The 26,245-nt window shown below is 38.4% G+C and overlaps 1 protein-coding gene across 12 annotated transcripts in view; it reads left to right on the plus strand.

Annotated features, from left to right (window-relative positions):
• Positions 1-26,245, plus strand: part of MAST4 (microtubule associated serine/threonine kinase family member 4) — a 569,183-nt gene that overhangs the window by 499,720 nt on the left and 43,218 nt on the right. For all 12 annotated transcript variants that reach the window (XM_054487547.2, XM_063664864.1, XM_054487548.2 and 9 more), the window contains 7 exons: positions 322-479; positions 2,421-2,496; positions 4,235-4,444; positions 9,962-10,063; positions 13,962-14,094; positions 18,547-18,614; positions 20,877-20,962. In XM_054487547.2, coding sequence (XP_054343522.1) covers positions 322-479; positions 2,421-2,496; positions 4,235-4,444; positions 9,962-10,063; positions 13,962-14,094; positions 18,547-18,614; positions 20,877-20,962 — 833 coding nt within the window. The remainder of the gene's footprint in view (positions 1-321; positions 480-2,420; positions 2,497-4,234; positions 4,445-9,961; positions 10,064-13,961; positions 14,095-18,546; positions 18,615-20,876; positions 20,963-26,245) is intronic.

The following is a 26,245-nucleotide window of genomic DNA, read 5'->3' on the forward strand; positions in this document are numbered from 1 at the left end:
TGCTCCCTAATGTCACTCCAGTGGTCGCTTTCTTGCTTTGACTTTGACTGGTTCCGATCCATTTTCAGAGCCTGGGTTTTCTCCAGAGAGAAAACTATCTTTTGGGAAATTATAAACAAATGAGTCAAAATATGGAAAGCATTTTGAACTCTGAGAGAGAACATCAAGTTATACATTTAGGCAGTCGTTCTTATGACTTTAACATGAAAAAGAAACAATAAAAATGGTGGTATCGCCCAAGTTTAACTCGTCGATCTCTCCTGTTCATTTGAAGAGTTTCTTTCTGAGGTAGTTATGTGACCTCACTTTGGTTTTTTTCAGTCATCCTGTTCCTCCCAGGAGAAGTTGCATCAGTTACCATACCAACCAACACCAGACGAGTTACACTTCTTATCGAAACATTTCTGTACCACCGAAAGCATCGCCACTGAGAACAGATGCAGGAACACGCCGATGCGCCCCCGTTCCCGAAGTCTGAGGTGTGTGGGCCTGGCTGAAAACCATTACTTAATTGGATTCTCTATTTTCAAACATTTTGAGTGAACACTTCGATCCTTTAGGTCATATGTGTGTTAACTGACTTGCAAACTATTACAAATATAGTGTGCTGTTTCCATGTACACATAATATTGTTAATTACCACTGAAAGGCATCTTATAATTTTCCTTTTCAGTTGTCACAATTTGCTGATTGCAGCAGTAGTAGTAATCACGATGGTCTTGGGACTACCTATGAAAACGTCTAGCCACTGGAAATTTCAAGGCAGTGCAAAAGCAGTTAATGTTGTTATGTTAAGAGGTAACAGCTTGGTGGAAATAGGACACCAAGAATAGGAGGATTTTTTAAAATTCCAGATTCCATATTACAAAATATCTTTTTATTCTTTCTTCCCATCATAAGTCTTACTTTCTCTGAGACTGTGAACACATTTTTAGGAGTTTGTGTCACCTGAAGTTTGTGGATGCCAAATGTAGTCCACCTAACACTGAGTAGGGCCAGTTTTGCCGTGAGTTTGTTTCTTCAGGAAGCAGAATCTAAAACAGAGCTTCTTGTTCAGGATGTTTCTTAGGGAGTGCTTTTGAAATTATCACCTGTGGGAGGGAAGGGAGAGGCAGGATTGGGCAGAGTGAGAAGTCCAGCAGCCTTAGCCGACTCCATGTAGAGCTCAGGAATGACAGGACTCAGTAGAGTTGCTCCCCTGGGCCAAATGCGACTTCTTTTATATCCCTACTTCACAGTCACCGGGTCCCTCACTGGATGTGGCACCCTGGGAAAGACTCAGCCTCAGGCGAGATGACTCCTTGCAGCTGATGCCATCCCTGCAGGGACTGACAGCCGAAGGTTTCTGTGGACAGCACTCCCAGAAGCTGGGCAACGGGTCCCTCTTTAAGGAGGGATCAGGACAGGGCATCACCTTATCCGCTGCAGTATGAGATCTTGATGCTATAGAATTAGTGCACTTTGATATATTAAGGTTTTATTATATTAAAAAATAGCTTGTTTATTAGGTGGTCAGTTGAATATCAAAGTTTAATGAGAAGCAATTTCCCTTTGTACTTTTTGTCTTTACTTAGTCTCATAAACTAATACTAAATATAGGCACACTGGATAATTGTGAGTCATGTTAGATTATTCTGAGATATGGAATTAACAACTGGTTTTACTATTTCATCTACAGGCATCATGTTTTACTACATTGGTGCCATTTTTTGTTTTATTAAAGGAATTCCTAAGGTGTGTAGTATAAGCTGTATCCACTTAGGAATATAAACACACTGAAGTTGCACAACTGTATATCACTAGGAAGGAAGATAAACCTACTATTGAAAGAGTAAAGAAGAATGCACAATAGTTGTATGCCTCTGTTTCATATAATACATAATGCCTACCTCAGCATCCTAGATAAATATTTGCTAGGCTAGAAAATGGATTTCAATTATGACACCTGTGCCATGGAAGACTCTCAGACCTCTTCAGTGATGTGTGGCAGACCGCAGGTGTATGATAAAAGTGTGAAATTACACTGTTAAACGTGTCCTAGATGTTGCTCTTTGTAGCTACCCTATTTTATTTTATTTTGCAGTTTGTTAATGGTTTTCCAGATCTTATGCAAGCTCATATTACACGCAGAATATAATTTCAATTTACAAACATTTTCTGAACTAGTATTGTAACTATGATGATTTTGTGGCATTCCACTTCTTGAGCTTTCTTTTTCAGTCCTATTCAGAGTGTCTCTGTGTTTGTGGGAATGTATGTGTGCATGTGTACTAATGACTGATTTTGTAGTTTATTATCTAATATACTTTTCTTACAAAGGTTGCGTAGTACTTTTGATGCAACTGACTGTTTATAAATAAAGAGCTTATTTTCATTTCATGCTGTGGCAAGTTTAAAAGGGTAATTTGCTTTGCTTGCAGCCCTGGACGTTCTCCCGCCTGCTGTGACCATGAAATAATTATGATGAACCATGTCTACAAAGAAAGGTTCCCAAAGGTAATGAATTGAATTGAAGATGCCTAGCATCTAAACGAACAGGCACCATAGGTTTAGAGTCTGTAAGGTTGTTTTGTTATAGGAAGTAAGGGTCCAATCTAGTAATGATTTGCATAAAACAGCTCCATAGTCTTCTTAGAAAATAACTAAGAAAAAAAATGTTAAGCTAACAACTGCTGAGAACTAGCTGTGCTCTATGTGTGCTGAGCTGGCTCTAAAGTGAACCTGCCACTTGTGCACCACACACGGAGTGGGCCTGGTGAGGTGCCGTAGGGAGGGTCTACTTTGAAAGGCCTCTAGGCTGTGCACTTTGTACCCATATTCCGGGCCTTCTGCCATATTTTTAAGTAGAGACTGTTTTTCTCCATTAGAAGCCTGTAGATTGGTGTGTCATGAGAGTTGTTGTTGTTGTTTTTCCACATTACTTTTCTGTGATTTCCTATCTCTTTAGACATTGTATTTCTAAATCTATTAATTTAGAAGAGAAGGCACAGTTGTTGTGTTCTCCAGTTAGACTGGTAAAGGAACATGAATTGAGAGAGCAATTGTGAAGAGCTGCTGCCAAGCCCCTGGCTGCAAGGACCTGCTCTCAGATGGTCCCATTAGCTCACCTTGTTTCCACATCTTTCCCACCAAAGCATTTCTGCACATTTGGGAGAAGACCACTCTCCATGTTTTTCCGATCCACCCCCACAGCCTGTGTTGCCCTAAGCAGGAGAACAAATGAAAATCTTTGGTTTCATAAATCAAGAGTAGAGTACTTATTATTTGCAACTAACCCAACATTGATGTCATTGATTAAAGCTGTTTATCACATGTCACTTGCTCACCAGGGAAACAGATACTGACTGTTACCTAGTTAATGCAGGTTAGGAAATTAGAGGGGAGGAGGAGGGAGGAAGGAGAGAGAGTCTCCCTGCATATATAATTAATGTAAGCAAGGAATATGGATTAGGCAGTGGGTGACCAGAGAGAATGAAATGAAAGTTGGAAAGGAAATTTTAGATTTATTTTACCAAGGGAGTCCCCTGGGACTTTTACATAGGATGTAGCTTTTTGGCAAAAGAAGATGATATAAGATGTGTGCTCCTGGCACATTAAAACCTAGCCAAAAAGATACATTTTTAGCTTAGGTTGTGGAACTCTAGCAACAACCTGACGTTTAAATACAAAAACATAAAGAAATGTTTGATATTTTGGACAGTCCATCTGAAAGAGCCCAAGATCTTAAATGAAAGCATAACAATTCACAGATATAATTTGAGTTACTTGAAGAAGCTTACAGAGACCATTTTACGTTTGATAGAACACAGAAAAGGGAGATTATCATTCTGAAATAATTGATTTCACTTATGTACCCTCAGATCTGTATTTCACATGCTGAGGCTGCTGCTTTTTTAAAGCAACTTTTTAAGAACAGTTTTAGCTTCACAAAAAAATAGAGCAGAAGGTACAGAGATTTCTCATGTACCTGGGAAGGCTATGCATGAATGCCCCCAACATGCATTAGGGTTCATTCAGCCTCTGTGTTGTATAATCAATGGGTTCAGACAAATGTCTGATGACATGTATGTACCATTATTTTATCAGAATTGAGGCTTCTTTTAAATTTGATTTCTAGAATCCTATTTAACGACTTGTGGAGGTCTCTGAAAATGCTGTAAAAATGTGATGATCGAATTGTTTACATGTGTGTTTCCTCGTATTACATCTGTGTAAGTGTGTCTTCTCTATATAGGCTACAGCTCAGATGGAAGAACGTCTAAAGGAAATTATCACCAGCTACTCTCCTGACAACGTTCTACCCCTAGCAGATGGAGTGCTTAGTTTCACTCACCACCAGATAATTGAACTGGCTCGAGATTGCTTGGATAAATCCCACCAGGGCCTCATCACCTCACGATACTTCCTTGAATTACAGCACAAATTAGATAAGTTGCTACAGGAGGTAAGAACCATGTACCATATAGTTTTCTGATTTATTTTGCTTTTCCCTGAAAAAAATTTTTTTTTGCTTACAAGTTATAACCATGAAATGGAGTTCACATTCCAGAGAAGCAAAAAAGAAGGAAAAAAAAAAAACTCACCTGATTGCTACTTTTTATAAATTGATTCTGGTCATTATTTATAGTAATAGAAAATTAATGTAATAACCTTTAGAGGAATCTTAGGACCCAACAATCTATGACTCTAGAATAAGTGGATTGTGAAGGATTTTGAAGCAGTGATTTTTTCCCCCTTTAACCATAAAGTTATAAATTGCCTGAGCGTATGTGTGTTATTTGATGATGCTATCTAGTTCTATATCTGAAAAAGCTAAATGGAAAATTGCTGGCTTCTTCCAGGCTGTGTGTTCTATTAATTAACCTGCATGTGGTGTTGGGTAGTAAATGGCAACTTATATTTTCATTAGTGTCAGTTCTTCTTCTAACAAAATATCCAATTTCCAAAATGACAGATAAACACAGGACCTGTCTAGGCCTAACACTTGCATGCCTAGCACCTGATAACACCCAGGACAGGAAGAGAGTCTGTATGGGGGAATGGAATGCGTGTATCATATTGCTCTTATGCCTGAAATTGACCAGTCACAGCCTAAAATGAAACCTATTTAGTCTATGTATTTGTATATATTGTATTTTTGTATCTCACAGGGCACAAATTATGCCTTTGCAAACATAATTATAGATAGTTTTCTCTAGACATGAATATGTAAATAATTGCAGAAAACTGAAGGAAAATATTAGCATCCGAATTTTTGAGAACTCCATCTGTCCTTGCCCCTGCAGAATTTAGCTGGCGAGATAAGATCCTTCTCTGGCTGGCAGCCGCTGCTTTTCTCCCCTTTGCCCTCTAGGCCTTCTATACTCTTTCCCGATTTCTCACATTGCAACTGACTGCAGTCCACTGATGCAGTCCCTTTCAGACTATCCTTAGGGGTGAACACATTGTTTTGGGGTTTTTCTGTTAATTTCTAACTTGGCATGGACCTGTTCTCTCCCATAAACTATAAAAGGAAAATGAATTTTATAGGAAAATGATCATGCACTTGGGTTTCCTGGCAAAGTAAAATTGCTAAATGAGTTACATTACAATGTAAAATTTCTGTAAGAGTTGCCACATGCTTACACTTAAAATTGTACTTACCTCATCACGCACAGATAACAGTCGTGGACTGTTCCCAGTCCACAGGCTGCCCTTTGACTTCTCTACATTAGAGTATAAAGTCTCTGTGGACAGGGATATTATCTGCTTTGTTCACCTAGGATGGTGTGTGACACATAGAAGGACTTTAATATTTTTTGAGTGAATGGCTTCTGATACCCCTCAACTCACTGACATCCTCCTTATTGTCATATCCACTGGACATTTTACTGGAATATTACTGCATTCAGCAGGGTTAAAACCCTCCTTTTCTCTGCCTTTCTTTTAATTTATTATTCTTGGGACATCTCTGACCATTTCTTCTCTGCCTCTTCCAGGGGTTTCTCTTCTAACTCCTGTTTTCTACAAGTTTTCTCACGATCTCGTCTTTAGTCTACTCCTCCTCCCTCTCTCCTAGTGATCCTGTTGGCTGTCTTGGATTAAAGACCTATAGACTCTAATGGCTTCAAATCCTTACCTCAGACCAGTAGTCATCTCTCACATTTCAGAATCATGGATCCACCTGCCTACTGAATATCTTCCTACCTGGACAGCCCAATGAAGCAGCAGTCCCAACCTACATAAAACTAGACAGCATTTCCTCAACCACACATGCTTCTCCCGCATTCTTTTCATCCATCATTGGCACCGCCATCTACCCAGTCACCTGCTAGAACTCTGAGAATACTAGACTCCCTCTCTCCCTTCATCAAGCAACCCATTAGACCTTCATAGTTTACTTCCTAAATATTTCTACAACCCTTCTTTCCTGTTCTGTAATCACTACCTGGCTCAGACCCTCGTCCAGCTCAGACCCTCATCCTCACCAATCTGCCTCCCTCCAGTCTTAACTCTTCAAATTCATACTTTTATGCAGCTGCAAGAATATCTATCTAAGACTCTTTATTGGCTCTATCTTGCCCATAAGTAAAACCATAACATGGCCCGTTGCTGTGCCCTTCCTCTCAATGCATTTAGCTATAATGAATTGTACTGACTTCTGCGGTCTCACTTTACCAGCAGACAGGGGGCTCTTTGAGCAACAGGAGTCACCTCTAACTCCCTGGTGCTGAGTTCAGTGCCTGGTGTTTATCGGTTCCTCAGAAACCATGGAAGGGAGGAAGGAAGAAAATAGATATGACTGCATGCCAAAATATTCAACCTATTTGGATGTATCAAGTAATCTAATTCCGCTGTTGCTTTAATCAAATCAGAGTCCAGAAAATGCTGGAAACACTATGCATATTACTATTTATGAGAATATTTTGAAAGTTATGTTTCCTAAATGGTGCACTTTTGAACAGAAGAGGCAGACACAGGAATTCTGTGATCAGCCTCTGTGAGATACTCCTAATTCTGCAATTCTGTCCCAGGATATTACCATAGTTACCAGCTTAGTCCTGTGTTTTTCATTCCTTTATAGGCATGCCCTGAAAAGGGTGGAATTGCTATCCAAAGCTATTTACACTGAAATCCCCTACTTAATTTTGTTTCTGTGACAGACGCGGCAGATTGTTTCATGACAATTAAAATAAAATCTTAGGGTTTCACAGATCGTGTGAATGGGTCCTATTATTATTTTTAAAATACTGATTTTTAAAGAAATTTCTTTTTTGGCCAGAGAAGCATGTATACTTGTGGCATAAAGGTCTTGTTGGGTATAAATAAGAATGGTTTCTTGTTTAGCTTTACAGATAAAGAGCTTCCTTCAGTCCTTTTGTAAAAATTTAAACTATTTGCATAATCACATTCACAGTATTTTTCCAGAACTTGGAGCTAATCCATTGCGGGGGGCCTGCCCTTTTTAGATAGAGCCAAATTGTGGAACTTGCCTTGGTTTCCCCAGGATGCAGTTGTCAGTTCCCAACTGTGACACTCTGTGCTCTGTAGGCCTGTCTCCTAGCCATTTTTCCCATTGTCTGTCTTTTGCATAACCCAGGTAAAATCCCCCTAAGGTTTGAGTAGCTTAATGCCTTTTTAAAGTCCTGAGGCCTAAGACAATTCCAGATGAATGCTTTTATGTCTCTTTTCTTTTTTGCACTTAGAGAAGTTTAGCCAAAGACAATAAAATACATAGCTTTAACCTACTCTCAAATCTGGGTCATGGTTATGTTTTGTAGTGGCCAACCCTTAAAATACAGACACAGGGTATCCGTTAGTGTTTCCCCTTTGGAGCTTGCTGGTAACAGCCAGGAACAAATTTCTCTTCACGGGCTAATCGTGTCTTTATTTTGTGTTGTTTTAACAGGGCTCCTTCTCCCCACTTAAGTTAGTAGATAAAATACTGTTTGAGTTAATGTGAATTATATGTTTTATCTTTGGTTATGGCTGATCATTCTTAGAACTAAGAAGTTAGAATGAACTGATTATGATTTTTGAAATGGAATTTAATCTAAACTGACTTTTTAAGTTTATTAAGATACAAAATTCTCATTTCACTTTGAAGGGACAATCCAGAATGTGTTTAGGCTTTTCAGATTTTCTTTATATTCCTGAATTTATAAACCAAAAATTATTATAGTAAGAAGAAAGTTCAGTATCCTGCCCAAAGTGTCAACTAAGAAGTTAGGTGTTTTTTTGCTTCATCTTTAAAGTTTTCTGTTTAGTTTGGTTGAGGATAAATCATAAAGAAGATGTAACCATATTTTTTGGCATTCACTGGATCTTCCAAAAATCTATTTTTGTTGCAAAGCAAAAATTGGGAAGAAAATTTAAAGACAGTTTCAATATTTGAGATGTATATATATGTGCATCATTATATATGTCCTAGCGTCCTTCCTGGTTACTAGGACCTGTCGTTATAGTTACTAGTTGGTGTTCTTTGAACACTTTCTATTCTACGATTATTCACCAATGGTTGTTTTTCCTTTTATTTTAATGTCAAAAGTTAAGTGTTTTACTTTTGCCTGTATATGGTTTTTCTACGTGTGTTTTGGAAAATGTCTTTTAATTTGATGGCTTAAATTCAGCAGACATATTACTTCTGAGTACAACCATTTTTTATAAATTTGGTCTCTGCCAGTTCTTTTCATGGGGGTACGGGATTCTTCCTTGTCATGGTAAAGCACCTTCAAGAATGATTGTAAATATTTATTACTGTGTCTGTGAAATTGTATTGTACCAGCATCACAATGAAATGTTGTTTTTTAATCCTTAGAGGAAGGTAAATCATAAAAACAAAGATTAAGAAAGCCTAAAAGTGAACATACAGAGAAGTTTATGTTAAAACCTCTAAAACTTGTTTTATGCCTGTCTTGATACAGATTTATCTGATTTTTTTCAAGAAAATATTATTGAAAATTTAAATGACTATTAACAAACAGCTTTGCTCTCAGAATATTTGTTGTGCTTGGGCAATATATAAAATAAAATTTTAAAAGATTTTAAGTTAAATTTTACTAAGCTAAGTGCCTAGGTATTATTTATTCAATATGTGAAACTGAATTCACATTTATATACCCAGGTATAGGTTGAGCATTCAAATTCCAAAATGCTCCAGAATATGAAACTTTTAAAGCACCAACATGATAACACAAGTGGAAATTCTCATACCTGACCTCATGTGATGAGTGCACAAAGTTCTTAAAAAATATTCTATAAATTTACCTTCAGGCTATGTGTATTAGGTGTACATGAAACATAAATGAATTTTTGTGTTGAGACTTGGATCCCCTTCTCAAGATATCTCATTATGTATATGCAAATATTCTAAAATTTGAAAAAAATCTAAAAGACTTGTGGTCCCAAGCATTTTGGATAAAGGATACTCAACTGGTATATACTTTATCCAGCTAACATTTGAAAAAAGCATTGCACACTTCTTAACATGTGATAATATAACTAATTTATAGGCGAATCATATTGTATATATGAAATATACTTCAAGAATGTGTTAAGTGTCCAGGATAAAAGCAGTCCTTCACTTTATTAGCCATTTCTTATGTCTAAGATGATCTTAACTGGAAAATCAAGGTTCTTGATCAGCTTCCCACTCTACTTGTACCGTGTGCTTAATGTGTCATAAACTTTTAATGTCTCCTTCATTCATGGTTCACATTAAGCGCCCTTTGATTTTTAGCACAGATAATATATCAGAGTTTTGCAATTAAGGTTTAGTTAATAGAAAGATTTTGTAGATATAGGCTTTTAATAGTGTCCATTTATATACAGATAATGTCGGTTTATCAATCTTTTAATAGCATTTTCTAAATTACTCAATTTTTGAACATTTGCAATGATCTAATTAGCATGCTTTGCTGATTTTCTTTTCCATTTAATGGAACAACTCTGCATCGTCACTCTCTTTATTGCTTTTTCATAGGCTCATGATCGTTCAGAAAGTGGAGAATTGGCATTTATTAAACAACTAGTTCGAAAGATCCTAATTGTTATTGCCCGCCCTGCTCGGTTATTAGAGTGCCTGGTAAGTTGCCCCTCGATGTGACTGCATTATTTATTGTTAACTGGGAAAGCAGTTACCGTCAGAAAGCTCCAGCTTCATTTGGTTTCCAGCACCAGAGCTAAATGGAAAGAGTCAAAGGGAATTACAACTTGTGAACGTTTATGATGATGTCGATATGTGACTTGTCCTTTCTGATTTTAAAGAGACTTCTAGGACTTTTGCTCTATTAAATGATGGTCATATTATATTCTAGTCAAACTTGAAATATAATCATAAAATAATGCACTTGACTTTATCTCAGCATAATTACTTTATGTCACAGCTAGTTTAAAACCCTTGTTGTACCACACTTTTTTGGAGTTGCCAAGATGCAGAGAAGGAATAGAGATAAATGCAGAGATAAATAGTGACCTGTGATTTATAATTATTATTTGTTTTAAAATGTGGCAAGTTAGAAAATAAGCTAACCATCCCATTTGGGAAAATACAGTAGAGCCTCATGCAGACCTGAAGGAATGAGACTTTTGTAGATGATGTTCATGTTAACAATTACATGTTCTTGGCTGGGCATGGTGGCTCACGCCTGTAATCCCAGCACTTTGGGAGGCCCAGACAGGCAGATCACCTGAGGTCAGGAGTTCCAGACCAGCCTGGCCAATATGGTGACACTCAGTCTCTACTAGAAATACAAAAATTAGCCAGGTGTGGTGGTGCATGCCTGTAATCCCAGCTACTTGGGAGGCTGAGGCAGGAGAATTGCTTGAACCCAGGAGGCGGAGGTTGCAATGAGCTGAGATTGCACCACTGCACTCCAGCCTGAGTGACAGAAAGACTTCATCTCAAAAAATAAAAAAAATTAAAATTAAAAATAAATACAATTATATATTTTTGGCCAGTGATCATTCTCCTATTTAAAAGTTTGTTTTATGAAATTTTGATTTGAGGTTTCAGTTAAAACTGTGAACAAATATTTATCTGTGAACCTAAGAATTATTTTAAGGATCTAGTAATATAGCATCAAAACTCACTTTAAAGTTCCACTGGCTATTAAAGTAATTATAACACCACATACAATACAGCTTTTCAGAAATACACACATACATACATACATAATACATATATGGTTGCAGTGCTTTGGTCTTGCCCTTATTTTAACTACCATCCATAATAATTTATAATAGTGAAATATTCGCAGCACCATAAATATATACTAGTGCCTTGTAAGACACAGAGGGAAAATCTTGAAGAGAAAGGTAGGGAGTTGGGAGGTGTAGGGAAGGGCTTTCTATCAATGGTGAGGACCCTTAGAATCATAGAATCAAACACACCATTTGGCATTGAGTGTCTCTGGAAGGCTAAAAGGAAAAAAAAATCTTGGATGCCTCAGACAGAACTGGGTGACTGGTAAATCCAGGTAGAAGGGTTAGTTAACTTTTTACTGCCTCTACTGTTGTAGCTTTTGAATTATGGACCACATGTTTGTACTTCCCACAATTGTTTAATTTAGGGGAAAGTGTCATTTAGCATTAAAACCTGTTTTTCTGGACAACAGCAGATATGCTAAGAGCAGATCTTGCTTTAAAGGAGGAAATTAGCTTTTTACAGTAATCATTCATAATCAGAGGAGAAAAAGTATAGCTTCTCAAAGATAGAAACAAGTGAACTTACAAGTAGCTTGGAAATATTGCTGCCTTCAAAGTATTCTTTAAAGCTTAGATGAAACTGGAGTTTCATAGTATTAGGGGATGCTTCCCCCAACCTATCACCTTATCCCTACAGTACCCAGGCTTGCTCTGTCAGTCATTGTAGTAGGTATGTATGTAAAGGCTCTCAGTATTTACATTGGTTTGACTTTACTCCATTTGCAGCAAGTTTTTTTTTTTTTTTTTTCTTTTCTTTTTATATGGCCTTTAGAAACTCCTGAGTAATTCTCAGGTGAAATGCTGAGATTCCAAAGTTGCCTATTTTGGGCATTAACCAAAATGGGAAAGATCCTGGGGGGAAAAATCCAGGAAATATATCTGAAATTAATAACTGGGCTTTAAGTCAATAAGCATAATTGTTTACAACACATAAATCCATGGCATCCCTTTGGGCATAGAGGAAAAACCAAACTCAGTTTCTCCTGCTGTGCTCTCACAACATGATTCTGACACCAGTTATGTGGGAACCCCACCCAACAAGCAAGCAAGCCATTCTGCAGCAGACACCAGCTGGGTGTTCTCCAATTCCATTCGAACACTGTCTACCCAGAGATAGCATCAGATCCCACAGGGTGAGCGGTCAGTTCCACAAGAGTGCCCCTACTTCCAATGCCAGTCGCAAGCTCCAGATGGTTTTACCTGTGCCTCTCACCGTCTGGCTGTAAACCAAGGTTTTTGTGACCCCCTCTCTGGGTTTGATTAGTTTGCTAGAGTGGTTCACAGAACTCAGGGAAACACTGAAGTTTACCAGTTTATTATGAAATACATGAAAAACTATACAGATGATGAGATGCATAGGGTGAAGCATGAGGAAAGGAGTGCAAAGCTCCCTGGCTGCACTGCCTTCCAGGAAACTCCACACATTCAGCTATCCGGAAGCTCCCCAAGTGCAGTCTTTTTGGGTTTTTATGGAAGCTTCATTACATAGGCATGTTTGATGACATCACTGGCCATTGGTGATCCACTTAACCTTCAGCCCCTCTCTGAAGTGGAGATGAGGATGGGGCTGCAACTCCCAACCCTATCATCATGTGGTAGGTTCCCCTGACAACCAGCCCTCTTCCAGAGGCTACCCAGGAGTGCCCAGCCACCAGTCAACTTACTAGAATACAAAAAGCCACTTATTACTTTGGAGATTCCAAGGGTTTCAGGAGTGGTATTTCAGAAAACAGGAATGAAGGCCAGGCGTGGTGGCTCACGCCTGTAATCCCAGCACTTTGGGAGACCGAGGCAGGTGGATCACGAGGTCAGGAGATCGAGACCATCCTGGCTAACTCGGTGAAACCCTGTCTCTACTAAAAAATACAAAAAATTAGCCGGGCATGGTGGTGGGCGCCTGTAGTCCCAGCTACTAGGGGCACTGAGGCAGGAGAATGTCGTGAACCCGGGAGGCGAGCTTGCAGTGAGCTGAGATGGCACCACTGCACTCCAGCCTGGGCAACAGAGCGAGACTCCGTCTCAAAAAAAAAAAAAAAACAAAAACAAAACCGGGATGAAGACCAAAAATACATTTGATAGTATCACAACATCCATCTAGAGTGTGGTGAGCCTGAAGATTTTTATTACACACTAGAAGCAACAGGCAGCCACATACACACAAAAAATTAAATAGATAGGAAAAATATATTCCCAAAGTTTTATAGGAGACAGAGGCTTTAATTTCCCATTTTTCTTTCTTGGTCTTTACTTTATGTGAATAGTAGTAACTTAATTTTATAGTTAACTAATACAAAATGGTAACTTTGAAGTTTTTCTTTCTAATGTTTTTGGATACTTCTATATTAAGAGAGTCTCCTGCAGCATTTTTGAGTAAATATATTCTAACATTCCTTTTGTTGCTGGTTGAGTGGAGAGAGAAATTGAATCTCAAATCTTCTGGATGGAAATTCCCAGATTTTACAACTTTGCTAGAAAGGCACAATTAAAAATCAGACCTGTTTATTTCCGATGAGCGAGATCTTAAGTGGAGCATAGTACCTTTGTAGTTACTCATTATCTTTGGGTTACCATGTGCATAAATGTGTTGGCTTAGAATATGAATAGGCTTCAAATATGAAGTGAGAATTACATACTTTTTAAAGCCATTTGCCTCCTTTCTGCATAAGTAACTTACAGCCATGTATATCCAGCAGTTTTATTGTGAATGGGATTTATGTAATAAAACCTCAGACAATTTTGGCTCAAAGAAGTATCCATCTGTGATTGTCTTCGGCTAGGAATTTGATCCAGAAGAATTTTACTACCTATTGGAAGCAGCAGAAGGCCATGCCAAAGAAGGGCAGGGTATTAAAACCGACATTCCCAGGTACATCATTAGCCAACTGGGACTCAATAAGGATCCCTTGGAAGGTGAGTTCCTGGGTTGTTCCTACCTTTGACTTTGCTTATGCACTGTCGCCTCATAGAAGAAATCTAAGTGGCAAGTCTTTATTTTTCCCCATGTTTTGGCTCTATCTATTGATAAGTCCATATTTGGGATCTGGTTGCTATTTGAAGGAAATAGCCATAAATTGGGTCCTGAGACACGAATGAGCATGACCCATTTTGCGTCTACCTAGAGCGTGGGTCAGGCCTTGACGTCCCAGAAGCCTGTCAGCCTGAGAATGCCAGAGTGTCCCAGAAGGGTTTCAATTTCCGTCTTTACTGAGTAGTTTTTCTTGTGCAGAGCTCAGTTGAGCTCTTGAGAGTACTTCTAATTTTTAAAATGTTGCTAAAGAAATCATCATTAATTAAACTGACATTTAAATTTAATTTGGAAGTAATGCAATTGATGGTAGATTACTTTAAATTGAGTACAGTATTCATAGATATATTCTTGTTTACTTAAAATATAAAACATAGTAATATACAGGAGAGACAATAAAAATGTTTTTTTAAGCTTATAAAAGGATTTATGGGCTGGGCGCAGTGGCTCACGCCTGTAATCCCAGCACTTTGGGAGGCCTAAGTGGGTGGATCATGAGGTCAGGAGTTCCAGACCAGCCTGGCCAATATGGTGAAACCCTGTCTCTACTAAAAATGCAAAAATTAGCTGGGCATGGTGATGTGCACCTGTAGTCCCAGCTACTCAGGAGATTGAGGCAGAAGAATCGCTTGAACCCAGGAGGCGGAGGTTGCAGTGAACCGAGATCGCGCCACTGCACTCCAGCCTGGGTGACAGGCTGGAGACTCCGACTCAAAAAAAAAAAAAGGATTTATGGTTGATTCACATTTTAAAATAATATTATCAAATTAAATACAGAGAATAGGAAGCATCTTGTCAGTGAACTTTTAAAAATCTGATATTGGTAAACCAATCCCCCGACAACCTGTTCCTGCTCATGATTGTTTAGGATTATTATTTATAACATTTAGGTTATATACTCCCCAAAAAGACTCAAAAGCTATCATTGACTCCTTCATTCAAAATTGTCTTCCCGGTTCATTAAATTGAATTTGCAAACAGTGTTTACCTTGTTAAATTGTTTGTAATGGTGGTAAATGTTGGCACAGAGATTTTCCCATCTGAAGCCAGGGAACCTGCTGCTGTCTGCCCTGCTCTCCTGTTTCCCAGCTTTGTTTGCTCCTATGACCATCGTGTCTTTGCCTCCAGTGAAATGATGCATGCATTACTGTGAGATAATGCCAGATAAATTTATACTGTACTGAAAGCAATTCCACAACAGATTCATCACTTATCAGAGACTGGTGGCTGCTTTTCTGAAAAGTTCCCTAGGGAGAGATTTTTCCCCATGGCTTTTAAATTACCATCTTTACCTTTTTGAATCATGAGTCTTCAGAAATGGTTTAAATCAATGAAATAAAAAGGGCAGATGTTTAATGGTATTTAGATGAGTTTTAAAAATCACTTCAGGCATTGCAAAATGATGCCTCAGCTTCCTGCTTCAAAAGCTGACTCTTGGTTCCATTCCATTACTACCCACTGCTTACAAATAATATGTATTTCTCAGATAATAGTTATTTAGCAGAAATTCTATTTAAAACAGAACCATCTTTTAATTTGTTTCTTTTTTTATGAAAATAGTTGGAATGGGGGAGGCTGTCAAAGTAGATTATAGTGACTCTTCACGCTGGTATAGTTAAGATTGCATCAGCTCTTGAATTGTGGACCCAGTGAGTTCTTTAGTTTTCTTACCTGGCAATCACTGTAGGCTGAACTTTGGTAGGTGAATAGTCTGAGGCCCATGTATAAACTAGCTTTCTAGAGGCTCTAAAGAAAACATGAATAGTGATCTTTGACAAGTTTGGAGATTAATCACTGGGAGTTGTGTTTTTAACTCTTGACACTTAATTTAAGATCTGAGGCTAGTTTTTTTTTTTTGTTTGTTTGTTTTGTTTTGTTTTGTTTTGGAGATGAAGTCTTGCTTCGTTGCCCAGGCTGGAGTGCAGTGGCATGATCTCGGCTCAGTGCAACCTCCGTCTCCTCAGTTCAAGTGATTCTCCTGCCTCAGCCTCCCGAGTATCTGGGATTACAGATGTGTGTCACCAGGCTCGGCAAATTTTTGTATTTTTAGTAGAGATAAGGTTTCACCATGTTGGCCAGGCTGGTCTTGAACTCCTAACCTCAGGTGATCTGTCTGCCTCGGCCTACCAAAGTGCTGGGATTACAGGCGTGAGCCACCGCACCTGGCCCTGAGGCTAGTTTTTAATCTATTTGTTAACATTTGAAATATGACTTCTCCAGGTAATTTGATAAGCAAATTGCACTGCGCTGAGTGGATCACCTGAGGTCAGGAGTTCGAGAGTAGCCTGGCCAACATGGTGAAACCTGTCTCTACTAAAAATACAAAAATTAGCTGGGCATGGTGGCACACACCTGTAGTCCCAGCTGCTTGGGAGGCTGAGGCAGGAGAATCGCTCGAACCCAGGAGGCAGAGGTTGCAGTGAACCAAGATGGCGCCATTGCACTACAGTCTGAGCGACAGAACAAGACTCCATCTCAAGAAATAAAAAATAAATGATTACAGACTCTGATTGTTTTACATTTGTTTCCCTTTCTTGTCAGCATCTAAACTAACATACCTTAGACCTGTCCTTTGAAGGTTAGGAATTGGGAGTTCTGGAGCTGGGCTGCCAGGTTGGCACCCTAAGCCAGCACTGCACGCTGTGTGAACCTTGACCATCCAAATTGATGCACCTCTTTGTGCCTCAGTTACTTCCATAAAAATGAGATAATAATAGTATCTATTTATAGAATTGTTTTGAGGATTCTATGTTTATCTTTGTAATTGCTTAGCATAGTGTTTAACAGATGTTAGCTGCTGTTGCTGTTTTATTTAAATACTACTAATTTTTGCCCCTTTCCTTGAGATCCCTTCCAACTAGATGCATTTTAGTTCACCTCCAAGTCCATAAATCTAAGGTGCTAGTCATATTGGATATTGACATCATTTGAATGAGACCAAGAAAATACATAGTTTGTGCTAAGCTCCTTTTTATTCTGGAATTTCCCCTATAGGTAAACTGAGAAAGTTATTGTCAATGTCCAGTTATTCCAGAATCTAGAATTTATAAATTTTTATCTAAAGGTAGTACTCCAATGTTGTTTTGCTTCATATCTCTTAGGCATAATGTCTGCCCAGAAGGGATGATCACATTTATAAGAACATGAATACATAAAATAAGAACCTAAGAAATAATTTTTTAATTATTTAATTTTAAATAAAATTAAGTTTTTTAATTGAAAATTTTAAATATATTTAGATGCACACAAAAATATGTAACTAAAAACTATGACTTTTATTATGCATGTTCAATTTTGAAAAATTGGAAAGTACAAGTAAAAGAAGAAAATATTAATTATCTGTGATCCTATCACTCAGATAAGACCTATATAGATTTAGAGAAAATTATTTCATGTTTTTTAAGTAAAACATGATTTTTTTAAAAGTATAGAAAAGAAAATGAACAGTAAAAGAATTTGATTGTCTCATCTACTTCTATAAATTCAAGGATGCCTTCCAATGTGAATTGATTAATTTAGACACCTTTGTCTCTTTTAACTAAATCGTCAGGGTAGTACTTAAAGCTGGTGTCAAGCATGTGATATCCAATCCAAGACTGATTATACAATATGATTAATAATAAATAACAATCAACATTTAATGAGCACTTAATTTTTGTTAGTATGCTAAGAGCTTTACATGCATTATCACATACAGTACAAAAAGCTCTAAGAAGTAAGATTGTTTACCTTTTACAGGGGAAGAGCTTGAAATTAAAAGGTCAGTCAGTCAGTAAGTGCAGATAGTAGTGGTAACCTAAGTCTTTTAATCTCCAAATCCCTCTTAACCACCATTATTACTTCCTCTCTGACAAATTTCAAATTCTTAATGTCTTTGGCAGGGTATTTCTCAGTAGATATGAAGGAATGGAACACAAGATATGCACCACAACTTAAGAATCATTCCCTAGTTGTAGTCAGTGCTGCTTTGATGCTCGCCAGAGCCTGGAAAGATGTGCCTCTCTCAGATACCTGATTCTAAGCAGAGTTGTTGACCCACCAAAGGCTTTCCAAGCTGTGGTGATTGCATCAGCCAATGAGTTCCTATGCCCAGCCTCTAAAGTTCCTATGACTAGGTGTTTGCAAGAAATGGGGTTCTGGGGAGGAGTGTGCAGTGAACAATTTCAAAATACCAATTGCTGCCTTTTTTTAGATTTAAGATTTTCCCATGGGCACATTGGAGTATAGAGCAATTTTTTTAATATGGGAGAAACTATTTTTCTTTTGTTTCAGCTTAGTATTCTTATCCAATTGCAATATTTTTATTAAGCTTAAGTTTTTTTTTTTTTTTAACTTAGAAATGGCTCAGTTGGGAAACTACGATAGTGGGACAGCAGAAACACCAGAAACAGATGAATCAGTGAGTGTAAGTATATTTCTTGATGGAATACGATGTTGGTTTTTCTGTTTAGGATCTGGAGACTTTGGCTGTGTTAGTTTATTCAACAAATGTTTATTGTGCTTCTATGTCAATTTATGAATAAGAATATGAATAAGATCTATGAAGAAAAAAGACCATGTGCTACCATTACGTAAAGATATTTGCCATAGTCTGTCCAGTCCCAAAAGATTTCCCAGGGAAATGGCACTTGAGCTAAACATAACAGATTACTAGAGTAAGAAGGGGCAAAAGGAACATTCCAGACACAGGCTACATCAGAGGACTAAGCAAGGGAGATGGCAGAAACTAGAGCACTTGAGTAAAAACTGGATGCTTAGGTCCCTGTTGTTCATGTTTGTCAGGTTTTTTGTTTTTGTTTTTTAAGAGCAATGGGAAGTGACTGAACTTTGGAGGAGGTATATGGGTATATGAGGGTGGGAGGAGTGGACAGGGAGATAACCCAGTCAGAGTTATGGCTTGAAAAAAATCACACTGACTGCAGTGCAGAAAGCAATGGGGTGGGAGGAGGAGGGAAGGGTGACCATGTGGAAGCCAGTTCAGAGGCTGCTGCCGTGGCACAGATGAGAGGCCCTGGATGCTGGTGCCATTCTCCTCAATTGTGAACACCAAAAGAGGAACCAGGATGCATCAGATTAGGGGTTAGGAAAGCAGGAGCAGTCTGTGTAGCCTGGGGGATAAGAACCCAGGCTCTGGAGTCAGGTTGCCTAGATTTGAAAACACTCAGCTTTCTACCAGCTAGGGGTGGGGGAAATTTCTCTGTGCCTCGGTTTCCCTGTTTGTAAAAGATTAAATGAGATTTTTATGTAAAACGGTTGGGACCGTATCACATAGTAAGTGCTAAATAAATGATAGCTGTTTTATTTTATTATCTGACTCATAATTTTGAATATATTGAGACTAAAGTTCCTTTGAAACATTAAAGAAGGTCCATCGAACTGGCAACTGTATATAAGGTCTGATATCTTCTGGCACTCACAGGGAGAGTTTTTGGTGGAGGTGAAAGTGACTTAGGAGTCATACATGAACATAAATGAGATCCCTCATGTAGGGAAGAGTTAATGAGATAAGAGAGCCTTGGACAGAGCCTTGCAGCCCAAACCCATGAAAGAGCAATAATAGTGAGTGAATTACCTTCTGAGCCAGTGCAAAGTAGATAAGAAAATAAAAAATAAAAAAAGAATAAAAAAATTAAAAGAGTAATAGTGAGTGACTAAACAAATAAGTGGTCCCAGTCTCGAAGTCTGTTTTCTCTGTGATGGAGCATTGGCAGGTGATGACTAAATAGATCCAGATCTTAGGGCCAGAGGCCAAGGGGGAGCAGAGGAAACAGATGGTTCAAGTTGAAGAGGTCAAGTAGCCTGGAGGCCAGAGTGTTGGGTGGGTTATCTATGTAGACACTGAAGTTACCCTGGATGGTGAGAGAGCTCTTGGGCAGAGAGGCAGGTGGGTAGCCAAGTCTTCCAAAGATGAGTGGGATGACAGGGTCAGCGATGACAGCACTGAGTTGAGGATGATGGCGCCCACACAGGGTTTCTTCCAAAACAGTAGGAAGGGAATTCTGGACTCTTGCAGAGGGGAGCAAAGAGCTGGTAACTCCCTCTCCATGCTAAGATAAATGGGGCATGAGAGAATTTTTTTAAGCATTTTTTTCTATTCCCATCCTTTGAGCTAAACTTTTTAAAGAGCTGTCTTTTTGAAACTTGTTTTGTAAGCCATGTTAGATTTCTGGCTTGGAAGTAAAGAAAGGCAGGCATTCTGTACTTGGGTGTTCCATGTGTTGCCTACTACTTTTCTGAGCAATGAAGATTGCCACAGGAATGAAAGAGATGCTGTGTCAGGGATAGAGCCCCATGTAGAGCCACTCTGGCCCATTCTTTTTTGGCTGACAGAAACCAAAAGGAAAGCTTGGCATTTTGGAGTTAAATCCCAAAATGTTAAAAGACTAGGATAAGGCCAACCTGAGTAGTTTACAAAAGGAAATTAATATCAGGAATTGTCCTTGATTGCCTGGAAATGTGGATTCGCTTAAGTGACAGTGTCACAAGGAGTTTGTCAGCATTGCTGTGGATGATGGCTGTGTAAAGCTATCCCTCAGTTTCCTGTGGCTGGAATACTGTACTTCAATATATTATATAACAGCATGTCATTCAAATATTATCTATTATGCTGATAAAATAATTTTCTTAATTCTAAACTACTTTTTAACTTCCATATTTTGTTTCCAAGAGCTCTAATGCCTCCCTGAAACTTCAAAGGAAACCTCGGGAAAGTGATTTTGAAACGATTAAATTGATTAGCAATGGAGCCTATGGGTGAGTAATTCAAGAAAAGCTCTCTATTGTATTTCTACACACTCAAGTAATGTATTTATTCTTCACATTTGTCTAAGGCCAAATAGAGGCTGTATAGGGACTTGACTTCAGATCACTGCTCCTTTCCTGAGGCTTGTACTGTGCAGCCAAAATCACTTCTTACTGGACACCTCATCAGAAAACATGCCAAGTGACCAAGGAGTTACTTTAGAGGGTTGGAGAGAAAGACTTTCAAGGAAAAATTTTATTTGCCCTTGTTTCTGCCTCCTTCATTTTTGCCCTTTTGGGTTAAAAGAAATACCTGACTCTTGATTGAGATATATATGTATATATTAAATACTATATTATATATAATCATATATTTATAATTTTCTATATAGTATTACTACATGACAATTAGCCTGTATTTCATGTCTGACCAGCAGACAACCTTAAGATAAATGTCTTTAAATAAGTCTGGTTGAAGGTTTAGAGCAGGAGTGTCCAATCTTTTGTCTTCCCTGGGCCACATTGGAAGAAGAACTCTCTTGGGCCACACATAAAATACATGAACACGAACAACAGCTGATGACCTGAAAAAAAAAAAAATCACAAAAAACTCATAATATTTTCAGCAAGTTTACAAATTTGTGTTGGTCTGCATTCAAAGCCATCCTGGGTTGCATGCAGCCCTCAGGCTGGGGGTTGGATAAGTTTGATTTAGAGCAATGTATTTGTTTTGCTCTTTATTACACCAGGATTTTGTTATTGTTTTTGTTTTTCTAAAAATTTAATTTTTTTTTGTTTGAGACTAGGTCTTGCTCTGTCCCTCAGGCTGGAGTGCAGTGGTGCAATCATAGCTCACTCACTGCAGCCTTTAACTCCTACACCAGGATTTTCAAAATTGAACTGTATCCTAAATAATCTAATGATATTAATGGTGTTCCTTCCTTGATCCCTTTTTATAGACACATAATTTTCTCCCTGTGGCAGTAAACAGTGACAAGATTCTTCTGAGTTACTAATAGTTTAGAAGGGTAATTAATGCACAAACTATGACCTGATCCATTTTAGACAGCCCAAGAATTCTAGTTTAATTAAATATTAATCCCAATTCTATTTGTATATAAAGAACAATAAACAATCTCATTGACATTTATTGCCATTTATCACACAGATGAGCAGATGAAACAAAAGAGGTTTTTGTTGTGCCACAAGGGATGTTTCTGTTACCATTTTTTCACCTCAAATATTTTCCACACCATTAACTTAAGAACTTAAATATTTGTGAGTCCCTTCTATGCTTCACTGATTTGTTTTCAGGATATGTCAAATGCCATACTTCCTATTGTGGCTTATGAATGCTTTCTGATGTTGTATTTTTGCAATATTTTAGTTTTCAAGGACCTCATTGAAACTTTTCTACCTAGGAAGATGGTTCTAACATGCAATTGTTTGTGGTTTCTACTTGCTTATCATTTGCTTTTTAGTTCTTTACACTTTTGGAAATGACCTGAGGATTTCTTTCTTAATTAGGGAGAAGATTAAACTTTGATTTAATGGGTGTATGGGTTTGAGCACTGCTAGATTTTATTAGCAGTGGAATTCTGGAATAAGATTATCTGTGAAGCATTACTTTTAAGAATTCGGGCGTATATCTTAGCAGTATTTGGAGTTCTAACTGGTTGAGTAAACTCATTTGTAGTGCAATTAAACCACTGTATAGTGGATGAGGTATATCACACTTTGGGGAATAGTTGGGAATATACAAGAAGTTAAACAAGCTGTGAATCAGTAAACACCCAGGATGCAGGCCAAGTCATTAATGGACTCACAAGCTGCCTGTGGGAGTCTCTGCTGATCAGCCAAAACTCTTTTTTTCTTTTTCTCCTCTCAGATTTAATCTCTCATTATATTTCTGATAGATTTTCTCAACGTTTTAATAATCTTTAATTTGAAATTTGAATAGAACCACCCCCATTGGTTCACCCAGTCAGTGAGGCTGACTGCAGGCTTATGGGAACTGGCTGAACAAATGTATCCCACTACGGGTGGCTGAACTGGCCATTCTAGAGGCTTTCTTAGACATCCATTTACAGGGTCTACCACTCACCTCAGTGGCTCAGAGAGACACTGATTCCATGACTCCTCAAAAACTGGTGGAGCTGGGAACTAACCCTGTCATTAGGAAGGGCTTCTATCTGTAGTGCTAAAACATACATGGCTTTCTCAGCATCATACTTGGTGAAAATTCATGTTATAAAGCCAATTTGATAAACATCTGATTTCCTTCCCTGTTTAACACACTTCTGATCCCTGACTGGAAGTTAAACATGTCTTTTTGCCAACTTAGTGCTTTATAGAAAGCTGGTGCTATGTGCCTGGCACTGTGGTGGTTTCTTTATATATGTTCTCTTCTCACAAGAGCCCTTGTGTGGTAGTTGATATTATTTCCACTCACATGTGGGGAAGGAGAGGCCCAGAGACAGAGTCACGGATACGCTGATTCTAAGCGGAGTTCTCTTCTCTCTATAAGGTATCCATTTGTTAAAATGTTTAGCCATCCTAATTGGAGTTGTGGAGGTCCTACCTCTTCCAGTGAACACTTCCACCAGGATCTTTAAGTCATAACTTCAAATGTTTTCAAAGTAAAAGAATAAAATTGACTTAAAATTTTTAAAAGTAAAAAACTAATTTTGAAAGGTGCACCATTTCTCCCCCACTTTGCCTTTCCTTCTAATCTTGATGCACATGATTCTCTTTTACCTGTGAAGGGGCCCAGGACATGTCCCAAAGAGGCACATGTGTGCAAGTGGCATACGCCCTGTCTCCCACATGCTCTCTCTGTAGTCTTTCTCTAACTTTCCTCTGGCACACGCACCCTCCTTCCCACATGGAGATTTGCTAGCACGGAGTCACATATTGGGCTCTCAGAATCGTGCATAATTTTATACATGCTAGACATTCATGCTCGCGATAGGGCTGATTCATTCTGCTGTAGATCCTGTCAGCTTCTAGTTCTACTTCTCCCCACCCTCCCACACCTCAGTTCTGCATGGGTGGGGAGAAGCTTGGCTCAGAGAGCACTAGGGTCTTCGGTTACGTCTTCCCTGCCCCTCCACCTTCTACCCTTGGGTTTTCCTGTTTCACAGGGAGGTCAGTGTAGGAAGAGAGACAGAAGCAGCCTCTTCAAAGAAAGCACAACCTCTGGGACCAGAAAGCAGAAAAGAAATGTGGAGCCATATCAGTTCAGTACAACTTCTAACACTGGGAGGTTTACAGTCCACTTAATAGTGTTACATGTCTGGCTGTCGGTGGCTGTCGGATCTCTCCTTGTTTCTCTCTGTCTTTCTCTCTCTCTCTGCTAACTTTAAGCATATTTGGAACATCAACTTAAAAGAGAAAAGGTGTATGTGAGAGACAACAATTATTACTAAATAAACAAATTTCAACATGAAGAGTAATATGCCCAAAGCAATACAGAAATGTAAAAACCCAAGAACAGAAAACAACAACAAAAAAAATCCACCCACAATTACTTCTAATTAGGAAGTCTGTTTGACCTTTGTGACTTGATCAAGATATGCATGTCCTGAGGCAGCGATATCTCAAGCTACTTATAGGATTCTTTTAAATTGGTTTAGGTCGGTTTTCCCAAGGATTAACTGATTATTGTAAGTACATCATAGCAAGGGAAAGCAGAAAGTCAAACAAAGTTTTATGAACTGAAAATCTGAGAATAAAGACTAAAGCCGTTTTTTATATAGTGCCACAGAGAGACCCAGTCAGGATGCTGGTCATATTGGGCCGGAGGCATCTTTGTCTTTTATTCTTTCATAAAATCATGGGTAAGTCCATTCTTCTTCCTTCACTTCCTATTCTCAAACATATTGCAGAGCAGTTATTTATGTAAGAAATGGTGATTCTTGATTGAAAATCAGAATGGCCACCTTGTGATCATCTGTGAAATTCATAATATATGTCTAAGGCTCCTCAGCACTAAACTTACTCACAAACAACTATTGAAGGAAGAGATGGTAAGCGGTATGCCAATTTACTCTCCAGAATAGGCAAGCTATAAAAGAAAGATGCTGGTTTCTCCCTGTCAGTATTTTAAATTCTAACTTTCATTTTAAAATATACATTTCCTGTTTGAAAAACCCCTTTTTTGGTTCTTTTTTTTTCATTATTATACTTTAAGTTCTGGGTGCATGTGCAGAACATGCAGGTTTGTTACATAGGTATACACATGCCATGGTGGTTTGCTGCACCCATCAACCCGTCATCTACATTAGGTATTTCTCCTAATGCTATCCCTCCCCTAGCCCCCAACTCCCCAACAGGCCCCAGTGTGTGATGTTCCTCTCCCTGTGTCCATGTGTTCTCATTGTTCAGCTTCCACTTATGAGTGAGAACATGTGGTATTTGGTTTTCTGTTCCTGTGTTCATTTGCTGAGAATGATGGTTTCCGGCTTCATCCATGTCCCTGTAAAGGACATGAACTCATTCCTTTATATGGCTACATAGTTTTCCATGGTGTATATATGCCACATTTTATTTATCCAGTCTATCATTGATGGGCATTTGGGTTGGTTCCAAGTCTTTGCTATTGTGAACAGTGCCACAATAAATATACGTGTGCATGTGTCTTAATAGTAGAATGATTTATATTCCTTTGAGTATATACCCAGTAAGGGGATTGCTGGGACAGATGGTGTTTCTAGTTCTAGATCCTTGAGGAATCGCCACACTGTCTTCCACAATGGTTGAACTAATTTACATTCCCACCAACAGTGTAAAAGCATTCCTGTTTTTCCACATCCTCTCCAGCATGTGTTGTTTCCTGACTTTTTAAGGATCACCATTCTAACTGGTGTGAGATGGTATCTCATTGTGGTTTTGATTTGCATTTCTCTAATGACCAGTGATGATGAGCTTTTTTTCATATGTTTGTTGGCTGCATAAATGTCTTCTTTTGAGAAGTGTCTGTTCATATCCTTCACCCATTTTTTGATGGAATTGTTTTTTTCTTGTAAATTTGTTTAAGTTCTCTGCAGAGTCTGGATATTAGCCATTTATCAGATGGATAGACTGCAAAAATTTTCTCCCATTCTGTAGGTTGCGTGTTCACTCTGATGATAGTTTCTTGTGCTGTGCAGAAGCTCTTTAGTTTAATTAGATCCCATTTGTCTATTTTGGCTTTTGTTGCCATTGCTTTTGGTGTTTTAGTCATGAAGTCTTTGCCCATACCTATGTCCTGAATGGTATTGCCTAGGTTTTCCTCTAGGGTTTTTATGGTTTTAG

The sequence above is a fragment of the Pongo pygmaeus genome, chromosome 4, assembly GCF_028885625.2.
Source record: "Pongo pygmaeus isolate AG05252 chromosome 4, NHGRI_mPonPyg2-v2.0_pri, whole genome shotgun sequence".
Lineage (NCBI taxonomy): Eukaryota > Metazoa > Chordata > Mammalia > Primates > Hominidae > Pongo > Pongo pygmaeus.